General features: G+C 33.8%; 1 protein-coding gene across 1 annotated transcript in view; it reads right to left on the minus strand.

Annotated features, from left to right (window-relative positions):
• Positions 1-261: 261 nt before the first annotated feature.
• PIK3C3 (phosphatidylinositol 3-kinase catalytic subunit type 3) overlaps positions 262-27144 on the minus strand; it is a 183507-nt gene continuing 156624 nt past the window's right edge. Inside the window, exons 24-25 of the mRNA XM_051969692.1 lie at positions 20915-21040; positions 262-1045 (exon numbers count right to left, since the gene is read on the minus strand). Coding sequence (XP_051825652.1) covers positions 1031-1045; positions 20915-21040 — 141 coding nt within the window. The 3' untranslated portion in view covers positions 262-1030. The remainder of the gene's footprint in view (positions 1046-20914; positions 21041-27144) is intronic.

Consider the following 27144-nt stretch of genomic DNA (forward strand, 5'->3'; position numbering starts at 1 on the left):
GTGAATTAGTGAGCTTAAGTAACTCTTTTAGATTTACAAAAGTCTTAAGCAGTATATTAATGATCTCATTTTATCAAAAACTAAGGTCCAGTGACTTTTTAAGGCAATTATCAAGAAATCTGAATCCATTCGCTGGATTCATTCTACTATATCATGCTGCATATAGCATTTAAACATGAAAGACCTGATTTAAACTTAAATCTATGAGAAACCATAACTCCATTTTACAAGTACCAAGAAAGCTACAACTGAGAGAGCATATAGATGCAAAGTTTGTCAAAAAAGACTTTAATGAAATCACAGAATGTATGCTTATATTTATACATAAAAATATTTCAAGGTCAATACTGAAAACTACTACAATATTGCCGTTAGGTTAACCAGTTAAATTATTTTTTTCTCTTCTACTTTACATACTTACAACTTATCTGATCAATGATCTATATTTTCAAAATATTTATTTATAAGTAGAAGGAAATGATTGTGTTTTCCAAATGACAACATTTCCTGATGGGGGAAAGAGTCATTCATAAATTATGAAATACTAATTTTAGGTGCAAAATAAAACAAAAAAATTTACCTTTTCCCATTAAAGATGTACATTTTTCACCCCATCCAACTTCCAATCAAACAAAAATGAAGCATAATCAATTCATCCCATTATTTGGAAGATTTTAATGAAGTGAAGGTGGCAGTGGACCCTCCCAGGCCCTTACAACTAACAAGTTCTACATAGGCCACATAATTCCTTTGAAAGTTAACAACAGGTTATAAACAGTGAAACTTATTTCTCTTATTAACAATGTATACACTTGAAAATAAATATACAGAGTGTTTCAAGACAAAATCTTCTGCAATACTCAAAACAATGGTTTTCTAGGAAACTAGATTCAAGCCCCTGGCATTTCTCAAAGATGAAGTTTTCTTTTCCATCAGCAGTTATCCAAGTCTTCACATCCTCTAGGTGTCTTCTAAGATAGTTTTCTTTTTTAACAAGTGAAATCTCTCGACATTCCAGTACAACTCACTTTCATTTTCTCCAATACTAGAAAAAAATTAAAAACAAAATAACAATGCACTTAGTTTAAATGTTTACATACAATTATGAGATGTGAATTTTAGAGTTCTAAAACAAAAGGTTTAAGGAAGATAAGGTAATACACACACGCCTGAAAAGACTGCATTTAATACAGCCTGTTAGCTGGTTGAGTTAATTGGGTTAATTTTAAAGTGCCTAAATTATGCTATGTGATGATAAATAATGGACCCCCCCCTTTTTTTTTTTTTGCTGAATGTAGAAACATATCTGCTTTGAACTAAAGCATTTGCTGGATTTCTAAGAGTTTTATCATTTAAATAAGGAAATTAAGGGAGAGGCCAGCCTTGATTTTCATGAGTTATCTTTTATATTCCAAAGTAATACCTTAATATCTTTGTTTACTGAACTAAAATGAAGTAGCAATGTATATGGAAAAGACCTGATAGTTCTGTGCCCCTTTAAACTAGTCAAAAACTAATGAAAATTTTCAGGGAGAAGAATCAACATGTCTGTATCACAAGAAGAACCAGTCTGTCATGGACCCTACCTCAATTTTTATTTCCTTGGAAAAACCTCTTTCTAACCATCACCTTCCTATACTGTTCTGAATCAGTCCTACTATATGGCTGGTATAGCACATAACCAAGTAGTATTCAGCTAGGGACTAGAGTATGATCTGATATAGCATCTGTTTTCCCTTTCATCCCAGAAACATGTTGCTGAGAAAAATGGATATACTGAAAAATAATCATTAAAGTTTTTACATCAGGGGCAGCTAGGTAGCATAGTGGATAGACCACTAGCCCCAAAGTCATAAGGACCAGAGTTCAAATCTGGCCACAGACACTTAATACTGCCTAGCTGTGTGATTCTGGGCAAGTCACTTAAGTCCAACTGCCTCAGCAAAAAAACAAAACAAAACAAAACAAAACAGGATACTTATCAAAACTGCATATCAATTAAATCAATTAATCAATGTTACAAGCCTATATATCAGAAATTGTACAAATATAATGAAAGAAATAATCTCTACTCTTAAGAATATGTCATTCTAACAGAGAAGACAAATCTAAATATAGGTATACACTGAATAAATAGAAAAGAGAGTAAAAGCAGTTGGGGTCCAGAAGGTGGGCATCAGGAAAGACTTCATGACAAAAGTGCTGGTGAAATTGTATTTTGAAGGGGAAGGGATTCTAAAAGGCTGACAGGAGAAAGGGTAATAATTCTAAGCAAGGATAGTGGCCAGTACAAAGGTAGAGAGACTGGGAAATGGACTATTATGTGCGAAGAACAGAAATGAGGCTAGTTGCATCAGAGATTGCAAGAGAAGGGGAGTTCAGTTCATTAGTTTTTCATTTAATGTTCGACTCTTCATGATCCCATTTGAAGTTTTCTTGGCAAAGCAGAAGAGGGCATTGTGAGGTGATTCTGGACAATCTTTTTTTTGGGGGGTGAGATGGAAGCAATGGGGTCAAGTGACTTGTCCAGGGTCATACAACTATTAGTTGTATGAGGCTGGATTTGAACTTAGGTCTTCCTAATTTCAGGGCAGGTGCTTTATCTACTGTATCACCTCACTTCCCCAATTCTGGAGAGTCTTGTAAATATTGCATATACTGAGGAGAAAGAGAGAGAGAAGAGAGGAGAAAGAGTGAGTGAGAGAGAGAGAGAGAGAGAGAGAGATAGAGAGAGAGAGAAAGAATGAGAATTAATTTCATGGATATATTTGGTTAATTTTCTGATACACATTTTACATATATTTCCTTTCCAATAAAAACAGATTGGGGAAAAAAACAACAGAAAGAAAATAAATAAATACTTGGCAGTTTGAGAGTATTGCAAATTCAATGAGTCATTAATAGTGTGTAGCATGAATGCCAGAAATAAAAACTTCATTGTACTAAAAGAAATATGAAATATAGACTCAGGGAAGATCACAACAGTCCCAATATACTACATTTGGTGGACTGCATTTAGTCTTATTCTTAGAGGGTTATGAGAACCAAATTACATAACATATAATGTCTTAGCACACCTAAGAGTATCATGTAAATGCTAGATATCATTATTATCTAAGGCAAAACTTCTTAAACTGTGAGTGTCATGACCCCATATAGTAACTCATAACTAAATGTGGAGGTTGTGAAATTACAATTTATTATCAGTAAATGTTTAATTTGAATATCTTTTATATAACATATTCCCATATAAAAAGGGGTCATGAATGGAAAAAGTTTAAGAAGCCCTGGTCTAGGGTACTAATCTTTTTTTTTTCTTCTTAATAGCTTTTTATTGACAAAACATATGCATGGATAATTTTTCGATATTGACCCTTGCAAAAACTTTTGTTCTAACTTTTCTCCTCCTTACCTTCACCTCCTCCCCTAAATGGCAGACAGTCCCATACAAGTTAAACATGTTAAAATATATGTTAAATACAATATATGTATACATATTTATACAGTTATCCTGTTGCACAAGAAAAATCGGATTTAGAAAGAAGGTACAAAATAACTTGGGGGAAAAAACAAAAATGCAAGCAAACAACAGAAAGAATGCAAATGCTATGTTGTGGTAGGATACTAATCTTAAGAAATACACAGACATCTTTTGGGAATTTCTGCAGAAGAAAATCTCCATCAGGTCTAGGTTGAATTAGATGGCTTCCTACATCTTCTAACACTGTCTACCCAATTAGAGAACTTTCAGAAAAAGCAACTAGGATGGTGAAGTGGCAAATCTTATGAAAAATATTTGAAAGAGTCGAGAAAACTTATCTTGAAAAAGAAGAAATGGGTAAAGAAACGGATGTCTTAAAATATTAGAAAGGCTGTCATTTAGGATTAAACTGTTTAGTTTCAGAGAGCAAAACTAGAACAAAAGAGTAAAAAGGCTTTAAATTATGCCCACATTTATTAGTTTATATCCATCTTAATTTTTTAGCAGAAAAAACTTCAAATCTTTTTCCAGCTAAAGGATCTTATTTGGAATTTTTTAAAGAAAATTGCAGAACTTCATCAGAGAATGTATTTACATTTACCAGAAGTTGTAAAATCATTATAGAATAATTTTAAATTATAATCCATTAAGAAAACGAAGCCTTTAGAAATGTAATTTGGAACATTTTCTTGTCCATCAAATGTGAAGATGATACCATTAATTTAAAACCACTACTACATGTATTTTAATATTTTTATAGTGCAAATAGAAGATATTCAATCACTACTTTTTTTTAAGTCTCCAAAAGTAATGGCTAATTTTGAGAAATTTAATAGGTGCTGAAAGTACTAAATATGTTAAATATTGCTTTGTTTTTATTAATGCTTTAATAACCAAATAAGAGAAAATTTGCTCAGACTTCACAGCATCAACAACTCCTCCCTTCTCTTTTCTTCTACAATCTTCCTCTTCTCTCACTTGACCCTCCTGCTGAAGGCCTCTATTCATATTTGACTAAAAGAAATAAGACCATTCACTGAGAGCTCCATTGTCAATTCTTGACAAAGGGGTGGTATTTCCTTTCATTTTCTCCAAAAAGATTACTCCCTCTGTATCTCTAGTTCTCATTTTTTCTCTGTTTACTAATTTTCTTACTAATGACTACAAAAAGGTCCAGCTCTACTATCCTCAAAACCAAACATGCCTCCTCTCACCCCATAATCTTATTTATTTATATCTCTTCACCTATTTGCAACTACACTTCCTTGAAAAATCTATTTATAGTTGTATCTCCTCTTGTAAACTCTCTGCAATCTGGTTTCCAATTCAACTGTTCAGCTGAAAGTGTTCTCTCCAAAGTTACCAATTTTCAATGATTTGCCAAATCTCAGCCTTTTCTTAATAGCTATCCATCTAGACCTTGTACAGCCATTGGATCTATTGATTATTATGCTCTCCTTCTGGATATTCTCATATCCAGGTTTTTGTAGCATTGTAATTTTTAAAAAATTTCCTTCTAACAATTTGACTGTTTCTTCTTAATTTGCTTTATAAGATATTCAATCACTACTTAGTCATTAACTATGGATATACTCCAAGGCTCTGTCTTGGGTCTTTTTATTTCTCATTTGATTGCATCGCTATATTCAACCATTCTCCCTCCCCACATCCCATACCACAAATTGCCTACTGAAAATTTCCAGTGAGTATCCTGGAAATATTTCAAACTCATCACATGCAAAATGAACTCATCATTTTCTCAGAAAATCCAGAAAGCATTGTTCCAACTTCTCCTGTAATGTTGAGGCCACCATCATTTTTCCAGTGACCCAGGTTCATCACTTCAGCATTATTCTCTCCTCCTTAATTTCATATCAGTCAAATAATAGATATTTATTAAATGCCTAATGTAAGACAGACAATGTACCAAGTTCTGGAGATACAAAAAGAGGCAAACAGTTACTGACCAAGGAATTTACAATCCAGTGCAGAAAAGAATAAGCAAACAAATATGTTCAAAAAAGCTATATTCAGGATGAATAGGGCATTGTTAAAAGAGAAAAGTCATTAGAATTGAAAAGTTGGGGAAAAATTCCTACAAAAGATAGGATTTTTAATTGGTATTTAAAGGAAGCCAGTAAGTTGAGATAAGCAGAGAGAGCATTCCAGGCATGGAAGAGCATTTCAGGCATGGGAGACAAAGAAAATGTCTGGAAGAGAAAGTTTTTCTTTGTGGGACACCCAAGAGGCCAAGGTCATTAGATCAAAGAATATGTGGTGGGAAGTAAGGGATAAGAAGCCTGGAATGGCTGCTTTAGGAAGGGCTCTGAATGCTAAACAAAACATTCTTTATTTTATTTTGGGGTTGATAGAGAACCAAAGAGATTTATTGAGTGGGGAGGATGATTTGATCAGAGCTGTGTTTAGAAAAAATCATTATGGTATCTTGAAAGAAGAAGGAATTTGAGTGAAGAGAGCCTTAAGCTATTATACAATAGGGATAAGATGATGAGGACCTGGACTAAAAAAGAGGAAGTGTCAGGAAATAAGGGGGCATATAAGAGAAATGTTACAAAAGTGAAATAAATAAGCCTGGGATGAGGGATAAGAGAATAAAGAATGAAACTTAGGTTGTGAGGCTGGCGGGATGGTGTTACCCTCAAAAATAATAAGTTGAGGAGATGAGGATTAGAGGAAAAGATCATGAGTTGTTTTTAAATTCTCAGTGGACAGCCAATTTGAGCTTCACAAGTGGCAGCTAGTGATGTGTGACTGAAGGTCAAGGGAGAGATTACAGCAGGATAGAGCAGGTAAATATGAGAATAGTCAATATAGATATAGTAAAATCTATGGGAGCTGATGAGATCACCAAATGCAGTAGTAGTAAAGAGGGAGAAGAGAAAAGAGCCTAAGACAGAGCTATGTGGGAAACCTATGGTTAGAGGGAGTGATATGAAGGATCCAACAAAGGAGACTAAGGAATGTTTTATATCAGTTGTCAAATCCAGATATTTCTACCCCAATAACTATTTATCTGATCTCTTCTCTCTGTTCACACAGCTATTATCTCCTTTATTTCTCACTTAAACTACAGATTGTGGAAAGACTTGAATGCTGTTAAGAATTCTAGAGAATATTTCCCTAATCAAAACTACATCATGATTTATTAAAACACTTCATTTTCTAATTTTGTATTCCATAAATTCAAATGAGCAGTTCAGAAAGCAAGAATCAAAATAACAGAAAAGTTGTGTCAAGTGTGATGAGCAGAAGAAAAAAGAGAAATCAGGATTTTAAGTTTATAAGGCTCACTTGGTAAAGTTTTATAGAAAGGTATGGGAAATAATGATAGAAATGGGAAATGATACAAATAACAAGAAATACCTGCAGATTTATGACCAGGGAAATAATTTTTAAAAGCCAAATATGTTTTTAGTGGTGGCAGCATGATATAAAGTATGCTAGATTTGTTTTCAGAGGATCCAGATTCATATCTTGGCTCTGTTATTTATTAGCCATGTGATCTTGGTCAAGACTCTTTACCTCTTTGGGAATGCCTTTTCCACAAATGAGGAGATAGACTAGATGATCACTAACTTTCCTTTCAGCTCTCCATCTATGATCCTGAATGGCATTAAACAAATCAAACAAAAATAAAAATGAATAAAATATCTTGTAAGCTTATTTTATAAGCTCAATAAGGAACATCATATATATATATATATATATGTCTTTGATAATTTCTGTGGTAATACTATCTAGTGGATGTATTAAAACTTCCAAATATCTAAAAATACCTATAAAAATGAAATTTGTATTTTTCAGCAGCCGAGAAAACCCCTACACTTTCTATCCTCTTAACAGCTTTGATAAGAAATATACACATACATACTGTAACAACTGACCATTACAAAAACTGTTAACTAAGTAGGTGCAAGACTCCTTGATGATTATGTTCAAGTATTTGCAAAAACTTCTTTTGCAGACATAAGAAAAATAAATGTATGTGGATGGATAATAAAATGAAGGGTATTGTAAGCTAAAAATTTCAGGGCATTCTGCTAACCAATGCTGTTCCAATAATCAACCAATCATACAGCCTCAACACATTTGTCATGTAACAAATGCCTGTTAAGAAAAAGGAAAAAAAAAACATTATGGGTTTAATTACTGTTTTTTGCAGCAGTACTGATTACGGACACTGAGAGAATATATGGGCAAAATGAAATTCAAGATTGGTTTTGGACAATGAGCAAAACAGTGACCCCCCTCTATCCACCAACTTTTCCTGGCTGTTTGTGTAGCTGATGGGTATTTTTATTGGATGGTCAGATGAAAGAGAGAGAAGAGAAACATTAAAATGTCATTTGTAAAAAAAAAAAAAAAAAAACCCAGTGCATGTAAAATCTTCTTGCTTGTACTCAAGAATATTAAAGTATGATAAACTGTACTTTAGATTTATGCTAAAAAAAAAAAAAGAATGCCAGTTCCAACTCAAATGGTTTATGGTGGACTAACTGCTAAATTATACAAAAGTGATTTTACAAAATCCTTTGGTGTTACCTGAATGTTTTTTTCTTTTTTTAACATGCTGTTGGAAAAACAAAACAAAACAAAACAAAAAAATCTCGACTATACGGACAACTGGCACAAAATAAAAGTGATATGAGAGGCTGTGGAATGAATTATTGACCTTGGACCAACTTAAGTTTACAGCCAAGCTATTTCTGCATGGTCTTTGGACTCAGTGCTCTGTTCAATAAAATACTGCAAAATACCTGCTGCCTTTTATTCTATATGATTCAAACCTGTATGAAGCCCACAGGACTTTTGGTCCAAACTAGTATTGGGTTTTTTTTCTTCATTGGGGTAACATTTTCAAATGTGAAGTGGGTATGATCTTACCAATCAAAGTGATATGATATCTGTATAAGGGGTAAGCAATGTTTGAAACAATACAAATGAGGGATGGATTTGGGAAAATACTAAAAATAGATCCTACTGAAGAAATAAAAATATGCCTTTCCCACATGACAATGAACAGTAAATATTATTCACATTAGGAAAATTTAGGCTCCATGTTGACTCTAGATAGATCTGAAGTAAATAGAGCAAAAGTAAAAACAGAAAAGAGGTTACATTTGTGAAAGAAATAAATTATATATGGATCCTATTTATAGAAATAGAAAGGCTTTCAGAAAGATGATTAATTATATGATTTGATTTGAAAAAATCAGAAAAAAGTTGTTAATCAGATACTTTGACAAAGCAAATAAAAATCCAATTAAACAGTCATTTGAAACTTTAGGAAGTTATGTATCATATCAGAAACAGCGATATAAAGTATATATGCACATACATATTCACATATTTCATATATATATATGTATGTATTACAATAGTATATGTCACATCTAAAAGTCAAATGAAAGCAGCAAGGGATAACAGCAAAATGTTAAATTGTGATTTTAATACCATTTGTGAAAAAGTACCTGCAATTTTCACAAATTTGGTATTTCATACCTGAGACACTCAGTAAATCCTTCATGGACTGATTTTGCTAGGAAAGGAATATGGCCTTATTGAAAGCAATAATAACTAAATTATTATTAATAATAGCAATTTACATTTTTATAATGCCTTGCAGATTACAATGCAATTTTATAGTCAATTTTATTTTATTCTTACAAAATTATGTGAAATTGGTAATATAGCTGTTATTACCATTGCCCTACAAATGAGAAAAACTGAAGCACAGAAGGAATGACAGGACTGAAACATGGTCCTCTGACTCTAAATTCTGTGCTTTCTACTGTTACCATGATAAGCTATATAATTCATGCTGTTGTTACTTCCTTCCTTACAAAATAATTTGACAGTATTTGATCTTTAGCATTACTATAGCACAAGTTGCTAGTAGAGACTGTGAGCTAATGTTCAGATACAACCTACAGAAATACATTTTAAAGCCACTGTGAAAAACTGATAAATATCCAACAATCATAAATAAATAAGTAGATTATAGATTGAAATTTCTACTTTCAACATATAAGGGATTTCAGAATCCATTCAATTCAACTCATACTTAAGGAACTCTTCTATAAGAACAATCAAAAAGCATTTAATAAAAAGTATCTACAATGTGCTAAGCAATGATGATAGTGACAAAAATCAAACAGTCTCTTGTCTTGAAATAGTTTGTTTTACAGTCTACCAATACCCTTGGCTTGAAGATTTTCACTGAGGAGACATAGTACCTTTTGAGAAAGCTCAATTCACTTTGAGAAATATCTAATTCATATGATTTTTTTTTCCCTCCAAATAACTCTTTGCAACCTCCACTCACCATTTCTAGTTTTTCCCCCTAGAGCCAAGAATCTTTCTTCCTATAGCTATCAAATTTTCCCTAAGCCATTTCTTTTTTTAAGGTAAAACATCTCCAGATCCTTCAATCCATTTTTAATATAATATGATATACCTCTGTCCTAGTTTCTCTTTTATAAATGCTCTTTAATTTGTCAATGTCCTTCTCAAAAATGTCCAGAACTGTTTGACTAGGTCAGGGGTGAGAAACCCTTTTTCTGCCAAGGATCATCTGCATATTTATAACACCATTTGAGGGATAGCCAAAAAAACTTAAGAACTCAAGCAGCGAGAGGTTGTTGTCTTCCTGCTTTGGCATGTCCATAGCAAATAATTTTGCAGGCTTTATATAGCCCGTGACCTGGACATTCCCCTCCTCTGGACTAGGGCAACACTGTACTGGACATCATATTCATTTCTTCTACAACTGATTTCCTGGACTTCTTATTCTGTAGAAACTCATTACTCTGTAAGATGAAATCAACTCTTCACTTCTTTTCAATACATCCTGCCCCTGGGGTCAATCCTTCATTCTGATGGGACAGAGTAAAGGTGGAAATAAAGGCACCTTTATTGATATTCCATCATATAAGGAGGGCTTTCTAGGAATTCACTCCATCATTTCCAATTCAGCTACTTTCTCAGACTTCATGATCTTCAGAAACGTATTCTGCAAGATGAAATCAATTCTGAAACTTTCATCTTTATCATGCTCCTTTACCTTCCCTATACCTTGCAAACTTACTCCTTCTAATAATGGTCAGAGGAGAAAAAGAATGTAGAAAAAATAGTAAATAAATAAATAAATAAATAAATAAATAAATAAATAAAAAAAAAAAAAAAAAAAAGACTGTTAAAAATCAGAAGATATTGTTTAACTTCTAATTTCAGGACTAATGACTCACGTAGAGTATGCCCTTTAAGAGCCGTCAGAAAACTATTGTTTCCCTAGGACCAAATTCTAGATTATGCAGTTTCAAGGCCTACAAACTTACAGAACATTTTACAAATGTTAACCCAGGTATTAGCTATATGCACACATTTAATAAGGTGGAAATCTTCATCTTTAACACATAGATTTGTTGCTAAGTAACTAAATAGGCCATTTAGTTCTCCACTTTACTTAGTGAATTGCTTGGTGTAAGAAAACAAGATCTTTTAAAATTTCAATCTAACAAAATCTTTCAAGCCTTTAGGAAGTATTGTTTTGGGAATAAATCTTTTTTAAAGTTACAGAATTTGAGAATTGGAAGAGACTTCTCACAGCAGTCACCTAGTTCGATCCATAAGCAAAGAATCTCCATTAACCAATAAGTAGTTATCCAGTCTCTGCCTGAAGATGTCAAGAGAGGGAGGGCTTAGTACCTTTCAAAACAGACCATTTTTGAACAGCTCCAATTATTAGAAGCTTTATCCTAATATCAAGTCTAAATTTGTCTCTTTGCAACTTCCATTCACTGAACCTGTTTGTTTCTGTCTTCTGGAAATCAAATAGAAAAAACCTAATACCTTTTCCTCAAAACAGCCTTTCAACTACTTAAAGTTAGTTGTCATGTTCCTTTTAAGTCTTTTCTAGTCAATAATATAATTAGATTGATTGCATTGACTGATTGGATAAACTGGGCTCAAATATAGTTGTTAATGATTCAATGTCACCTTGACAAGAAGTGTCCAGAAATTTACATACAAGTTGGATAATTTTTACTGATGTACTGGATAAAATCATTTATGGCACAGTCATTAAGTCTGTGAGTGACACTTTGCTGGGAAGGATAGTCAACACATTACATGATAGAGTTAAGAAAATCTTAACAGGTTAGAACATTGAGAAGGATTTGAGAAAATAAAAATTCATGATTACTTATGAAGCTATTTCAATTTTTTTTTAAGTATGTATGTGTATTTGTGTATGTTAAATTGATTTGTAAGTTATCTGTGCAAATTGGTTAGACCTTTTAGGCAAACAGCAGTTTTTCTTGTCACTGAAATTGTTTCCATTTGTGTCTAAAGAGTTTCATTCTTGAGCATCTTCTCTCTTTACTGAGCCTATCCTGTGGTACTTTTGTTCACTAGATCATACCTGTCTTTCTTCTCAACTCTTGAAATCTTCTTTCAAAAAAATCTAAGTTCATGTCAGATTATGCTGAGATTTTCTTTCCATTTTTATTACAAAACTCCAGAAGCTATTAGTCACTTCCCTCCAATGTGCTCATCATTTCTACTTTGATTACCAGTTTCCAATACTAAAAATCAAATAAAAAACAGAATTTAGGCTTGTTGATTACTCTGACTTTTGAAGGATGAAATTATGACTAAAGTAAATCACGAAATTATAAGCTGCTCTGCTTTTTGACAAACAAGGGAACACAAGCAGATGTCTGCAGTTAGTAATCAAAAATTATATATTGTGTTTACAGTGGAATACATTGCTTTTAAAAATCTTATTTTGATGAACTGTCAGCTTGTCTCTTTAAATTAACCTGAGTCAAATTAAAATAATCCATCAATAAATATCCACTGACTGACTGATGCTATTACATTCATAATGTTAAGAAGTTTTAAAAATGATTTTAAGGGTCTTAAAAACTTCTCTTTCTCTTATAGCTACAGGTATGGTATATTAAAATAGGCAAAAGGAAATTGAGGAAGCATATGAATATTAGCTTGACTACCAAAATAGATGGCCAACATCAAAATTTGAGAGTATATGATTTATTAGTATCATTGCTTAGCAAATATATTAACTAAATGTAAGACTGATAGTGTGGTAGTCATCAAAGAAAAATGAACTTCCTTTCAAGAGATTAGTCAAAAACCAACCACTGTCACATATCATAGTGGAATAAGATTAATGTGCAGCTAAGATCCTATTTAGCATTTCTAAGCTCAGGATCTAAGCAAGGTTTTACTAAATTTAATATCTTCATGTTATAGCCATATTAATTCCTATTTTTAGGTGCACACTCCTATAGACAAAATGAAAATGAAAAAGGAAGTTGTAATATATTATAATATAGTATATATGTGTATCTTTTTTGAGACTATATTTACCACTAAGGCTGTGTTTACTATGGCACAAAGAACTAAGCTCTAATATAGGGAAGGTAATCAATTGAGACAGCTGAGTTGCATACAATCAATTCAATTTTAATCAAAATTTACTAATTAAGCACCTAACTGACACAATGTGGTATGTGAAAGTAAGGATAAAAAGATGAACTATAATAGTCTCAGACTAAAAAACCCTTACATTTTAGCAGGCAATAAATAAGTGGTGTGCAAATAAAAACAACATGAGATGGATTGTCTAAGTGTCTCATCATCAGAGCAACTTACAAGACATTAGGAGACAATGAAAATTTTTAGTTGGGGTGAGGGATGGAGAATCAGGGAAAAAATGATGGAATAGGTGGCATCAGATCTGCATCTTATAGAGAAGAAAACAAACTGAACAAAAAGAAATGAAAGAAATAGGTTCCTAGTATAGGAGGCAGTATATAAAAGCCAAGGAAAGTGAGGATAATACAAATTGAACTTAAAGAAAGGTAGGTAAGCCAATTTTGCCGAAAGATAATGTTAAAAGGTGAATTATGAAACCAGTCCAGAAAAGTAGGCTAAAACAAAATTGTAGAGGGTCTTGGCTAAGGTTAAGGAAAACACATGCATATATACACAATTCGTTTTGTTTAAAGGTACATTGGGGAAAAAAAAAACAATAAAAGAATAGATGAGATTACTGTTACAAGTAAATAGGAATGTGACAACAGATGACAAAGAAAACTATTTTAACCTTTTGATATTTAAAAAAAAAAAATCTACCAAGCAAAGTACTGCTGTATGAGAAAGAACAGAACAAAAATGGCTAAAAGGGAGTTAAAACCCAAGATAAGAAGGTAGCAAAAAAAAAAAAAAAAAAAAACACCTAACTTGCCTTGATAAATTCATGCTCAGGTGAACTGAAATCCAAGTTACTTAAGAAATTAGAAGTTGGGACTGACAGCCAAGTAGATACTGAAGAATGAGGTTAGTATTAGAGGATTGCAGAAAGGGAATGATGCTTTTCCCAACTAGCCATAATTTTTTTTTAATGGAAGAGAATAAAAGTACATATTAGAAATTTGATTTCCAATTCCTGGCAAGATTCTGTGAAGTATTATTAAAGGGTATACTAATACCTCAGAATAAAAATGGTGATCTTGATTACATCAAATTAAAAAGCCTTTGTACAAATAAAACTAATGCAAACAAGATTAGAAGGGAAGCAACAAACTGGGAAAACATCTTCACAGTTAAAGGTTCTGATAAAGGCCTCATTTCCAAAATATATAGAGAACTGACTCAAATTTATAAGAAATCAAGCCATTCTCCAATTGATAAATGGTCAAAGTATATGAACAGACAATTTTCAGATGATGAAATTGAAACTATTACCACTCATATGAAAGAGTGTTCCAAATCATAATTGATCAGAGAAATGCAAATTAAGACAACTCTGAGATACCACTACACACCTGTCAGATTGGCTAAGATGACAGGAAAAAATGATGAATGTTGGAGGGGATGCGGGAAAACTGGGACACTAATGCATTGTTGGTGGAGTTGTGAACGAATCCAACCATTCTGGAGAGCAATCTGGAATTATGCCCAAAAAATTATCAAATTGTGCATACCCTTTGATCCAGCAGTGTTTCTATTGGGCTTATATCCCTAAGAAATACTAAAGAAGGGAAAGGGACCTGTATGTGCCAAAATGTTTGTAGCAGCCCTATTTGTAGTGGCTAGAAACTGGAAAATGAATGGATGCCCATCAATTGGAGAATGGCTGGGTAAATTGTGGTATATGAATGTTATGGAATATTATTGTTCTGTAAGAAATGACCAGCAGGATGAATACAGAGAGGACTGGCGAGACTTACATGAACTGATGCTAAGTGAAATGAGCAGAACCAGGAGATCATTATACACTTCGACAACAATACTGTATGAGGACATATTCTGATGGAAGTGGATTTCTTTGACAAAGAGACCTAACTGAGTTTCAATTGATAAATGATGGACAGAAGCAGCTACACCAAAGAAACAACACTGGGAAACGAATGTGAACTATCTGCATTTTTGTTTTTCTTCCCGGGTTATTTTTACCTTCTGAATCCAATTCTCCCTGTGCAACAAGAGAACTGTTCGGTTCTGCAAACATATATTGTATCTAGGATATACTGCAACATATCTAACATATATAAAACTGCTTGCCATCTAGGGGAGGGAGTGGAGGGAAGGAGGGGAAAAATCGGAACAGAAACGAGTGCAAGGGATAATGTTGTAAAAAAAATTATCCTGGCATGGATTCTGTCAATAAAAAGTAATTATTAAATAAAACTTAAAAATAAATAAAAAATAAAAATGGTGATCATAAAGAGGTAATTGGGTTTCATCAATTATGAGTCATGAGACAACTTTTATTTCCATTTCTGTCAGGATTGGGAAACTGGTAGATCATGGAAACACCACAGATAAAACTCATCTAGATTTTAGCAAAGCAATCTGATCCAGTTTTCCACATTATTCTTGTGGATAAGATTGAGCAATATAGACGATTTCACAACTAGCTGAATGGCAGGGTGTCCACAATAAACATAAAGATACAATGTCTACTTGGAAGGAGGTCTTTAGTGGCATGCCCAGGGCATGTGTTTAACATTTTTATCACCTGACTAGAATAAAGATACAGATGGATTGCTTATAATTTTTGTAGATGATAAAAAGTGGTGCCTGCTAACAGGCTGGAGACAAAATCAGTTTCTAAAAAAAGGAGAGACTAGAATATTAGGAACCTATTTCTTTTATTTTTCTTTTTGTTCAGTGTGATTTTTTTCTTCTTTAAAATATAATGGTTCTCTGGGAACAGGTTTCTTGGGGAGATTTTCTGGAGGCAGCCTTAATTTCAGTTAAAACTAATAACCACCTCAAATGCAGCCAGGGATTAAAGTACAGTCTTTTATTGTCTCTTCCAAAATCTTATCACCTTCATTTGGGGCTTGGCTAGTTTTCTGGAGGCCTTCTCTCTCCTTGGTTCCAAGAGCTCTTGCCACTAGTCCTTTGCCTCTGCTCTCTTCAGCCTCCAGCCAGCACAAAGGTAGAAAATGGAATGAATCTCTTGTCTCCTTGCCTGAGGCTGAGCAGCTTTCTGGAGAGCCTTTCCAGACCAGCCTTGGTCTCAGTGGGGGAAGTGCAGGAGCCCAGCCACCACAGTGGTGTGAGATGAAGTGAAACTGGTTGCGCCTCCGAGAGAGGGCTTCTCCTGAACTGACATGATGCTTCCCTCTCAATCTTTTCAGCTGAACTCAGCATTGTTCTTATGCTATCTTAAAGGTTGACTCCTCCTCCGAGAGTGGGATTATGGGTCTCCTCCCAGAGTGCTCTCTGGCCCTAAGAGCTTCTTGCTTATATAAGCTCTCTAAAGGTGTGAACACAAGCATTGTTTCTATCAGTTTCACTTAGTACCTTGTTTCTTCTGGCCCATAACATTTCCTAGTAAGATCAGATCAATCATACTGAACCATGCTAAATTAGATAATTATCATCTCTATCAACTCTAAAGAGTTAACACTTTGTAAGGATTCCAACAGTTCAGGTTGTTTCCTTCTCTATAAGACTGCTCAGTTGCAACGAATTCCATGAATTTTTCCCTGATTTTTCAGGGATTCTTCAACAAAGTTTTCATTCTGTCTTCTAATTTCTTGCAAGCTGTTCTGATGATGTGGCCTTTAGACAACTAATGATTTACTAATAATCTTACAATTTATGTTCACTTAAAGGGTGGTCAAAAACAACAAATATTGTAGGTGCTCTCTCTACTTCATAATACTGTAATATATGGGTGAAAACTTAGATGAGGGGATGAGATTTTCATGAAATGAGAAAACAGTAAGGACATCAGTCTCACTAGAACAGGGGATTTTATTTATATTCCCTATCACAATATTTTGCATATAAACAAATATTTGCTGAACTGAATTAAATTGTGTAGAAGAATGGATAAATACAGTAGAACTATAACAAATCTAAATGATGAATTAAGAAACTTGTAATGGGAAATAATAAAGTTTTGTAGGTTAAATAAATCGATTAATTAATAAACATTTTTTATGTATCAATTATGTCCCACAGACAGTGTTGGACATAAAAATAAATGGTTCCTGACCTCAAGGAACTTATTAAGGGAGACATTTTACATATATACAAAATATAAACAGAGATATAAGGTAACAACCTTAAGAACCTGTAGGAAATCAAGAAATTCTTCATGTAGAAGGAAGAGTATGAACTGTTATCTGAGAACCCAGTTGATAAGGTTGCATAACTTTCTCCAATTCCATTCAACAACACATGAATAAGGAAGGAGGAGGTGAATGGTGGGTATAATCAAGAACTGGAATTCAGCAAGGGAAGAACATCAAGAGGAAGAAAGCAAAGGATGTGAGAATAGAGGATAGCATGGTGTTACACTATTTAAGTAACATGTCCAAGTTGGGAAATGAAATAAATGTAGAGCAAGATTAATAACCTAGAAAAGTCCTGAAGAGTGAAGGTCTTAGTAGAGGTCTTAGTGAGATGAAAAAGGTTTAGAATGAGTAATGTTTAGGGAATGTAAGATGGAAAGGAAGTTACACTTCATTAAAAAAATTAGAATTATTTGACTGTGGAAATGGAAAAAAAAAAACTGTGAAAAATAGCAACATGATGCATGTGACCATTCCTATGAGTAGGTGAGATAGAATCAAGGAATAATTGGTAAGAGTTAAGTAAGTTGAGCAACTAGAAATTAAGGATGCTTGGAAGAACATTAACATATATGCAGATGTTCCCTAGTACAAGGGCAGAAATTTTGGTAAAGGGGAAGACTATAAATAATATACTGAACTTCTTAAGAAAGTATGTTAGGTAATAGTTACAAACATCTTATAGAGTGATAAATGTGGGTAAAAGGGAATCTCAAAAGGTAATACTAATAGTGGAACTGATAAAATAGTGGTGATACTAATGATATCTGGAGATGGTTTATTATCTAGTAGCAGTATACTGGATGGATCAAAGAGGGTAATGACTAAAGACAATTAAGACCAATTATGAGGCTATTGTAATCTTCCACACATGAAGTACATACTTCCATAGGAGTGTAGCTATATGTACAGAGAAAAGAATTAATATGTCTAAGTGACATTGTGAAGAAATGAGTGATGCTCTTGAAGTATAATACTTAAAGTGACAAGAAATGCTAATTTAAGCTATGGATACCTATTATTCATCACTACCTTTAAACTCATACTATTAATGACTATTCTCAATGGGAATTAATCTCTGATTTTATAATAGAAGTCAAACATGAAAGGTTTCCTTAATAGAAATAATGGCACTTTAAACCTAATCTTGCTAATAAGAATCTTTTTCACAAAGTAAGGTATATTGCACTATAAAAACATATATACACAACTTACATAAATAATTTATTAATACTGTTGAACAAATTTCTGAAAGTCAGTTAATTTTTGATTATTCCAGGGTTTTGTAACCAGGGGGGTGATTTTTTTTAAACATTGCATCTTACTGTTGTAATTTCTTCATCTGGATTATCCATTCCATTTTTCTTCCTTAATTCTTCACTTTCTATAGACTCCCTTATAGTATACTATGAAAAAGATATTCCTCAGCTCATGACATGAAATATTCTTATTTCACCAACCTTACCTGTTACCCTTCTATCTTGAAGGAAAAAAAGTTCTATAAACTTTGACTTCTAGATATTAATAAGCCTTTTATCAGTTTTCTAAGATTTTAACAGTGAAGAATCTTTCCTTTAGGCCACAAAGTTGATAAGGATCAATGACAAAAACAAAGAATATATTGTCTCAGTTTTGAACATAACTTTTCTAGTTATCTAAGCAAAAAAAAAAAAAGGTTTTGAAAGCTTCTAAAAGATACATTTCTCTACCTTTCTGTGTTTTGAGGGATGATTATAAAGTTCCTCGAGGTAGGGGTAGAGCTCCCAATAAATCACTATACAGTACCCAAACTCATGGTATCACATGGCCCTGGGTTTAATTGCTGTTCAAAGCTGGGGGTAGACAAGTGTTCTGGGACCAGGATTTCCCCTCATACTGGTCACCCAAGGTTGAGCTTTCTTTATTTTCATTACGCTTTTACATCAAAAATAGTATTTTTTGCATCTCAATGTAAAAGGCAGAGATAATTACCACTGCTTATTTCCATGCTATGCTACAGATGGCTTGGCTAGTAAAAAACAAGAAAGTACAAACTATCAGTGATAATAAGTTTTCAGAGCAGCTAAAGTGCTTAGTGAATAGAACAATGAGCCTAAATTTAGGAAGAACTGGTTTTAAATCTAGCCTCAGACACTTACTAGCTGTGTGACCCTGGCAAGTCACTTAACATTTGTTTGAGGTTAATCCCCTAGGGAAGGAAATGGCAAACCACTTTAGCATCATTGCCAAAAAAATTCAATGGGCAGTACTGGCATGCTATGATCCATGGGGTCATGTAGAGTCTGACATTGCTGACTAAGTTTTCATTCCTTCAGCTAAATATTTACTTAACCTGTGTTTGTGTGTGTGTGTGTGTGTGTCTTTATGTGTAAGAGGTTAGAAAGGACTTATAATAACAATAACTAGCATTTCTATAGCACCTACTGTGTACCAGGCATTATGTAAAGTGCTTTACAAACAGTTTCTCATTTGATTTTCACAACAACCCTGAGAAGTAGTTACTGTTATTACTCCCATTTTGCAGATGAGAAATCTCAGGTAAACAGAGATTAAATGATTTGCCAACACTACCCAGTTATGGACTGGGGCTAGATTTGTACTTAGGCTTTGTGACTTCAGACCTAGCACTCTGTGCTATGATACCACCTAGCTGCCTCAGGAAGAGGGAAAGAACAAGGAACTGAACAAAATTGCAACATAGTGCCATAGCTAACTGAGGACTGATTTTAAAATCAGAAGACCTCTGCTAAAACCATACCACTGACATATAGTAACTATGTGACCATGTACAAGATACCATATCCCAGGCAACTCTAAGACTAAGTTACAAGCAGTATCGATGACGACAATTTTTCTAAAATTAAAAATGTACAAGTCTTTAGGAGAAACTGTTTAGGGAGAAAGGGCACATGTAATGGGCTGAGGCTTGAGTTGATGCACTGAGGTCCCAAGCACATGAGGCTAAATAATAATTGGACCATACTCTATTAATATATATGCTTGGAGAAAGAATGCCCCCCCACGCCCCCCACTCTTTGTGCAAGTCCTGATGTCTTGTATAGGAAATGACAATTTTGGTGGGTGGAAGCAGGGGAGTAGAAAGGGAAGCAGAAAGAGAGACTGCTGGCTGGCTTCTTGACGCAGCTGCTCGTATTGCTATCACGACCCCCTTTCACCTGCAATCCCCCTTCACTTCTGCTGTCTGGCTTCCTGTCGCAGCTGCCCATATTGCTATCGCAATCCTTCTTCACTTCTACTGAGAATAAAGATTGAAGATTTTCCCCTTAACCTGAATTCCTGACTCCAGCTGATTTTTAAATACGCCATCATCACAGGTACATATTTCTTAGATTCCTTTGACTTTCCCAATCATTTCTACAAAAGCCACATTTGAAATAAGATGCAGTTTTATGTGTAGGGATTATCATCGAAAAAGCCTGTTAGTCTCTAAGTTACTTTTTAATTGGGATGGATAAACAGAGACCACCGTAAATTGTGTGTAAGTTGTGGTAATCTTTGAATTCTTTAGATTCCCAACTTTTCTAGCACCACATACACCTTGGGCACTGATGCATGATTCCACACTGAAATCAAGCTAATTATGTTCATCACTGAAAATAAAAAGCATGGATTGATAAGCAATAATGGTAGTTCAGGAGGATGGGGGACTGTAAGAAATAGCTGATGTTATAAGAAGAATGTGGTTTAATGGAAGAAAGCAGGATTAGTCCAAGCCTATGAAGTGGAAAGTGGTGATATAATTAACTATAGCCTTAAATGACAAACATACCTGAGCAAACTTGTGGATCTGTTCCACCACTGCAGCAAAAAGAGCATGGACACTTTCATCAATCAGACTCTGCATATAGTGTACTGCTTCTTCATCAGACAAGTCTAAACGAAACTTATCTTGCACCTAGAAAAAAAGTTTGATGGCATCTTATATGCTGAAAAACACAGATTTCTCTAACAAAAGAGTCAAACCAATGAAGGTATTGTTATAATATACAGCAAAGTATTTCCAGTAAAGAGTAATGACCCATAACTTACAAGATACAATTTTGAATGCAGTATAAGAGTATTCCTTTGAATAAACATACACACACACTTCTTTCTATAACTGTAAATAATTAAAAAGTTTTATGCTTAAGACAAAATATTTACATAAAAAAGTTAATAAAAATAAAATTCTGGTAGGCCCTTCTAATTTAAAAGTAAAGCAGATTAAATTAGTTCTTTGCAATACATATTTAAGGGCTTATAATTAAAAAAAAAAAAAAAAAACACAGACCCACCATGCAAAAAAAACTGCAAGTTGTTGATTATATTTGCTCATGTTTCCCTTTTTTTCTGACTTTTTATTATGCAACTGTTACATGAGTAGGAAATTATATAAGTGTCTGGTTCTTAGTCTTCAAGAACCTTCAGAGGCTATGCATGAATATATTTACAGAAGCAGTTTAAAGTTATTGCAAAGAATTTGAAACAAAGTGGGTTCTCATCAACTAGGGAAAGTAGTTGAACAAATTGAGGAAATTTGACAAAGGAATGAATACTCAGAATAAAGTTAGGATAAGAGGATGACATCAAGGACCTGAATGATTGGAATGGTGGTGGTGTTCTCAACAGTAATAGGAAAATTTATAAGGGGGAGGATTTAGGGAGAAAAAAAAATGAGTTCTGCTTTGGACATATTTAAGATGGCAAAAGAATATTCAGTTTAAGAAGCTTAAAAGGAGGTGATGATTGTGATTTTTAGCTCAGGAGAAACCAGGGACATACATGGAAATCTGGGAACCATCTGCCTAGAGATACTGATTCTATGGATTTTAATCTCACTAAGTGAAATGGCACAGAAGGAAATTGTGACATGACTAAAGAACCAGTAAAGGGAACTGAGAAGTGGTTAGTAAAACAAATACAGAAAGTAGTGCTATAAAAATCAAGACAAAAACTCTAATACAGGATGACTAACAAGTAGAATGCTGTACAAAGATCAAGAAAGATAAGGGGAAATGGCAAAACATAATAGCACCTGCCCTTATGCAATTCTTGAAAATGGCAAGTTAGTTTGTGCTTAGGAGTTCTGAGCTTCAATAGGCTAAGTGTATTGGATTTCTGCATTATTTTTGGCACCAATGTTGTGACCCCCTGGAAGCAGGAAATGAAGCAGCAGCCAGACTGGGAAAATGGAACAACTAAAATTTCTTTGATAAACTGTAGTGATATCGGGATCTAAGTAGCTGCCGTACTTTCAGCTTAAGCAATACAGGGGAAGGGAAGGAGGGAGGGAGGAAGAAAGGGAAGAAGGAAGAAAGGGAGGAAAAGCAAGGGAGGGAAAATTGGATTTAACAATTAAGTGATCATCTGAAACTTTGGAGAAAGCAGTTTTAGTTAACTGATGAGGTTAAAAGGATTTAGAAGACAGTGAGAAGAAAGAAAGAAGAGGTATTATTAGTATGGCTTTCTTGAGTAATTGAATAGAGAAAAAAAAAGTGATCATAGCATGTGTTGATTTATATTCCATCTCCGTAGTTCTTTTTCTGGATGCAGATGGCATTTTCTATCCAAATTCTATTGGGACTTGCTTTGGATCACCAAACCACTGAGAAGAACCAAACCTTTCATAGTTGATCATCACACATTCTTGCTATTATTGTGTACAATATATTTCTGATTCTGCTTATTTCACTCAGCATCAGTTCATGTAAATCTTTCCAGGCCTTTTTAAAATCAGCTCGTTCATCATTTTTTATAGAAAAATAATGTTCCATTACCTTTATATACCACAAATTGTTCACTATTCCCCAACTGGTGGACATCTACTCAATTTCCAATTCTTTGCTACCACAAAAAGAGCTGCTACAACTATTTTTCTGTGTGTGAGTCTTTTTCCCTTCTTTATGATTTGACCCAGTAATGTCACTGCTGGGTCAAAGAATATACACTGTTTGATAGCCCTTTGGGCATAGTTCCAGATTGCTCTCCAAAATGGTTGAATCACTTCACAACTCCATCAACACTGTATAAGTGTTCCAGTTTTCCCACATCCCCTCCAATATTTATCATTATCTTTTCCTGTCATCTTATCTAATCTGAGAAGTGTGAGTTCTGACTAACATCATTATCATACCCATTCACAACTTTGATTTCTTCCTGATTCTCTTCTTCCTGCTTACAAACATTCCTTGGTCTCCCTCATTCTTAAGAAATCCTCATTTGATTTCACCACACTCTCTAGCTATCACTCTATAATGTCGGTATGAGGTGATGAGGGCTTGCTATACACTGTGGCAGTATCCAAGGAGAGAAGGGGGTCTACATAAAGAGTCAAGAAGATAAAATGAGTAGGCTTTGACAAAGAGTTGGATATGAGAAAAGAGTCTTTGATGACTTGGAGGATGGTAATATTTTCAAGAATAATATAGAAGGTAAGAGGAAGGAAGTCTTTGAAGAGAAAAACAATGAGTTCACTTTTGGACCTCCTGAGTTTAAGATGGCTATGAGGATATCTGCTTTGAAATGTATAATAATCAGTTGGAGAAGTGAGAGAACTGAGATCTGAGAATCATTAGCATAGAGGTAAGTGAATCCATGGAAACTGATAAGATCACCAATTGAAGTAGTATGAAGGAAGAAGAGGAAAGGGGTCATTACAAAGTGCTGTGTCAGACACCCACACTGACAGGTGGAACCTGTTTGAAGATTTAGCAAAAGAAACTGGTTAGGCAGAAATAAAACCTAAAACCAAGATAGAATACTGTCATGAAAACTTAAGAAATAAAAAAGGATCAAGAAGGGGGTGATCCATGTGTCACATGGGTCAGGAAAGGATGGTGAGAATAGCTCATCAATTAGGAAGAAACAGAATGTTTGTTTTAGTACAGTAAAAATCCAGATGAGATTAGATAACACAAATCTGTAGAAGTTCATCATGGTTTCATGATTTTCTCTATTTTATAGTACATGAATAGGGGCAAAAAAGAAAACAGTGGTTTTACCAAAGGCTTAATCAGCAGAAGGAGAGATAAGGAGATAGGGGATGGATAATAGTATAGATTCAAGTTAGTTGGCCAAGGAGAGATAGGGAGAAGAGAAAGGAAATCAAGATGAATATGAAGAATAGGGTTGGGTCATAATGCATAAGGAAAGCAGAATGATAAAAGATTATGATAAGTAAAAGAAATTTAGGAATATATAAACAAGGAAGTGGTATGACTTCTAGGTGATATTAAGATGCATCCCAGAGCCGGAGGTAGCTCTGGCTGAAGGCCTGATGGGGACCAGACAGAAAAAGGATGGCACTCCATGTAGCAAAAGTCCCCTTCCACCCTCCAATCCCACCACCTTCTCAAGCCCACTCTTGGCTCAGAGTTGCTCAAATCCAAGTAAGTATACAAGCAATTAATAATTCTTCATTCATCCATTATACTACTGCTATCATTAAGAAATATTTTGCTAAGATTTCTTTTGGGACAAAATGTTAAAAGCAATTCTCTCTCTTTGTCTCTGGAAAACTAAAGAAAATGGTGATGTGTGTACTACTATCATTTGCTCTTGATTTCATATTAAATGAATGACAATTGAATTAATATTAAAATAATAATGCAAATGGGTAAAAATAGATATATGAAAAAGAATAAAGAGCAAAAAAAAAAAAAAAAAATCCTAGAGCTTCCTAAGGCTGTTTTGTTTATACCATTTTGGCCTGTGTGGGAAACTTCTACTTGTTGACTGTTTCATTCTTTATCTGTCCTATGGCTATGTTAGTTTGAATCTAGTATAGGATGGATAAGGGATTGTGATATGGAATTCAAACTCTAGTTATGATATATCTCATTTCATACCCATATTAGCAACAATACAAGCTTATAGGTCTTGTCAAACAGGAGAAGCATTTCATATGATGTCAATGATCCCATTCTAGCTATTACTAGGCTTGCAATGACTTGAATCTTTTGATAACTCCTAAAAACTCCTACAAAAAAAATTATAAACTGATTGTGATCTATTAGTATAACAAGTGTCTAATGTCAAAATCGCAGATACTTTAAACATTTAAGTTATACTGAATGGCAAAATTGGCTGGCAAAATAAACTTATTATTTCCTGGGTAGATAAGTCACCTACTCTGTCTTGCTTCAGTTTCCTATATATAAAAATTCAATGATGATATAAGAAATTCAACAGATGTTTCAATTGCTGTAAGAAAAAACAAAAAAACAAACATGCAAAGGATTTCTCTCAAGAGGATGTAATGAAGAAAAACTTGAAACACTATAATAACAATGGTTCTGAATATTTGTCACTTAATTTGAATGATACTAGAAGGGATATAATTAATGATAAACACAACTGGTGACAGCTCCACTTTGAGACATTCAAATCTTACTTAAGATGCCAATTTTATACATAATAGCTCTTTTGACTTGAAAGGAAAGAACATTCTGTTGATGAGTTCTATACTTCCTGCTTGAAGGAATTTTCACTAAAAACATTCCCTAGATAGTACAGCATTTCACATTAGAAGAATGTACTGTATCAGTAGACATTCTTGTAGCTAACCTTAGGTAATGAGAAGAGTGTGCTCTTTAATACTTACATAATTATTTATATATCAATGAATCATTTATTCCTATATGTCTAATTCAAAGGTTATATTTATAATGAAAAACAGAAGCAAACTTTTTTGGGGGGTTTAAATTCCAATTGAAAACAGGTCTTTTCAGAAGTAGCCAGATGGCAAGATGGATAGAACACTGGCCCTGAAGTCAGGAGGACCCCAGTTCAAAGCCTACCTGGAACACTTAATAGTTACTAGTTGTGTGACCCCGGGCAAGTCACTTAACCCCAACTGCCTCACCAAAACCAAAACAAAACAAAAAAGCAAATCTCTCTCTCTCTCTCTCTCTCTCTCTCTCTCTCTCTCTCTCTCTCTCTCTCTCTCTCTCTTTTTTTAATCAAATCTTCCAAATGTTCCTATTAAATCTAAAGGACCAATCCTCATTGCATTTAGTTTTGAATTTGACCACTTAGTTGAAATTCTAACTCTTAAATTCAGTTTCAACTACACTGGAAAGAAATGACATTTATTGAAGCTATTAAAAAAACAAGGGAGAAGTCTATTCTTTTTTTTTTTTTTTAATGCTTTTTAATTCAATGATCTTTTAAAATATATTCAACTGAATCTCAACTGAACTATTCACCAAAACAGCCAATTCTCAATTATTGTTATTTAATAGATTTTAGAACATGAATATATATTCTTGCATATACACATATTGTATATACACAAATGCATATTAAATATATCTGTATATATACACATGCATATATATGTATGTGTATGTATTTACATATCCATGTTATTTATGTAAATAATTTGGTATAGAGAACATTAGTCCAGCCTTTAAGACAGAAAAGTATGGGTTAAATTCCTGTTTTTGATACATACTAATCATATGTCTCTGGGTGAGCAAGATACCTAACTTTCAGGTATCTTAGGAAACTCCTTACAATTATTTGCAGAACATTTGTTGACCTACGTTTGTAGATAGAGCTTCCTATCTTCCTACCATACTTCTTGACTTTATGTTATCATCTATCAGAATATTTGGGTTGTAATAGTAACACATGTGACTAATCACAAAATGAATGACTATATGTGATGGAGATTAGAAATTTCTGACATTTCTAGCAAATGTTTGCAGTGATAATCATATTAGGCAGAGTATCTTATTGTGATCCCTGCCTATTATTCCATAGGGGTTGCCTACTTTGCTCAATTTTATTCTTAACTCTGACTCTCCAAAAAATTGGTTATTGAAAATGCAACATAATCTTTGTATAATCTCCACTCCTATTGTTGAATAGGCCTAGTAAATTGCAAAATTACATTCCCCCACCAACAAAAAAGTAGAAGAAAAAAAGAAAGAAGCAGGGAAAGACCAGGAAAAAAAAAATCCTGAAAATGAATAATCACAAATTGAGTGTACACACACACACACACACACACACACA

Source organism: Antechinus flavipes, chromosome 1 (assembly GCF_016432865.1).
Source record: "Antechinus flavipes isolate AdamAnt ecotype Samford, QLD, Australia chromosome 1, AdamAnt_v2, whole genome shotgun sequence".
NCBI classification, from domain to species: domain Eukaryota; kingdom Metazoa; phylum Chordata; class Mammalia; order Dasyuromorphia; family Dasyuridae; genus Antechinus; species Antechinus flavipes.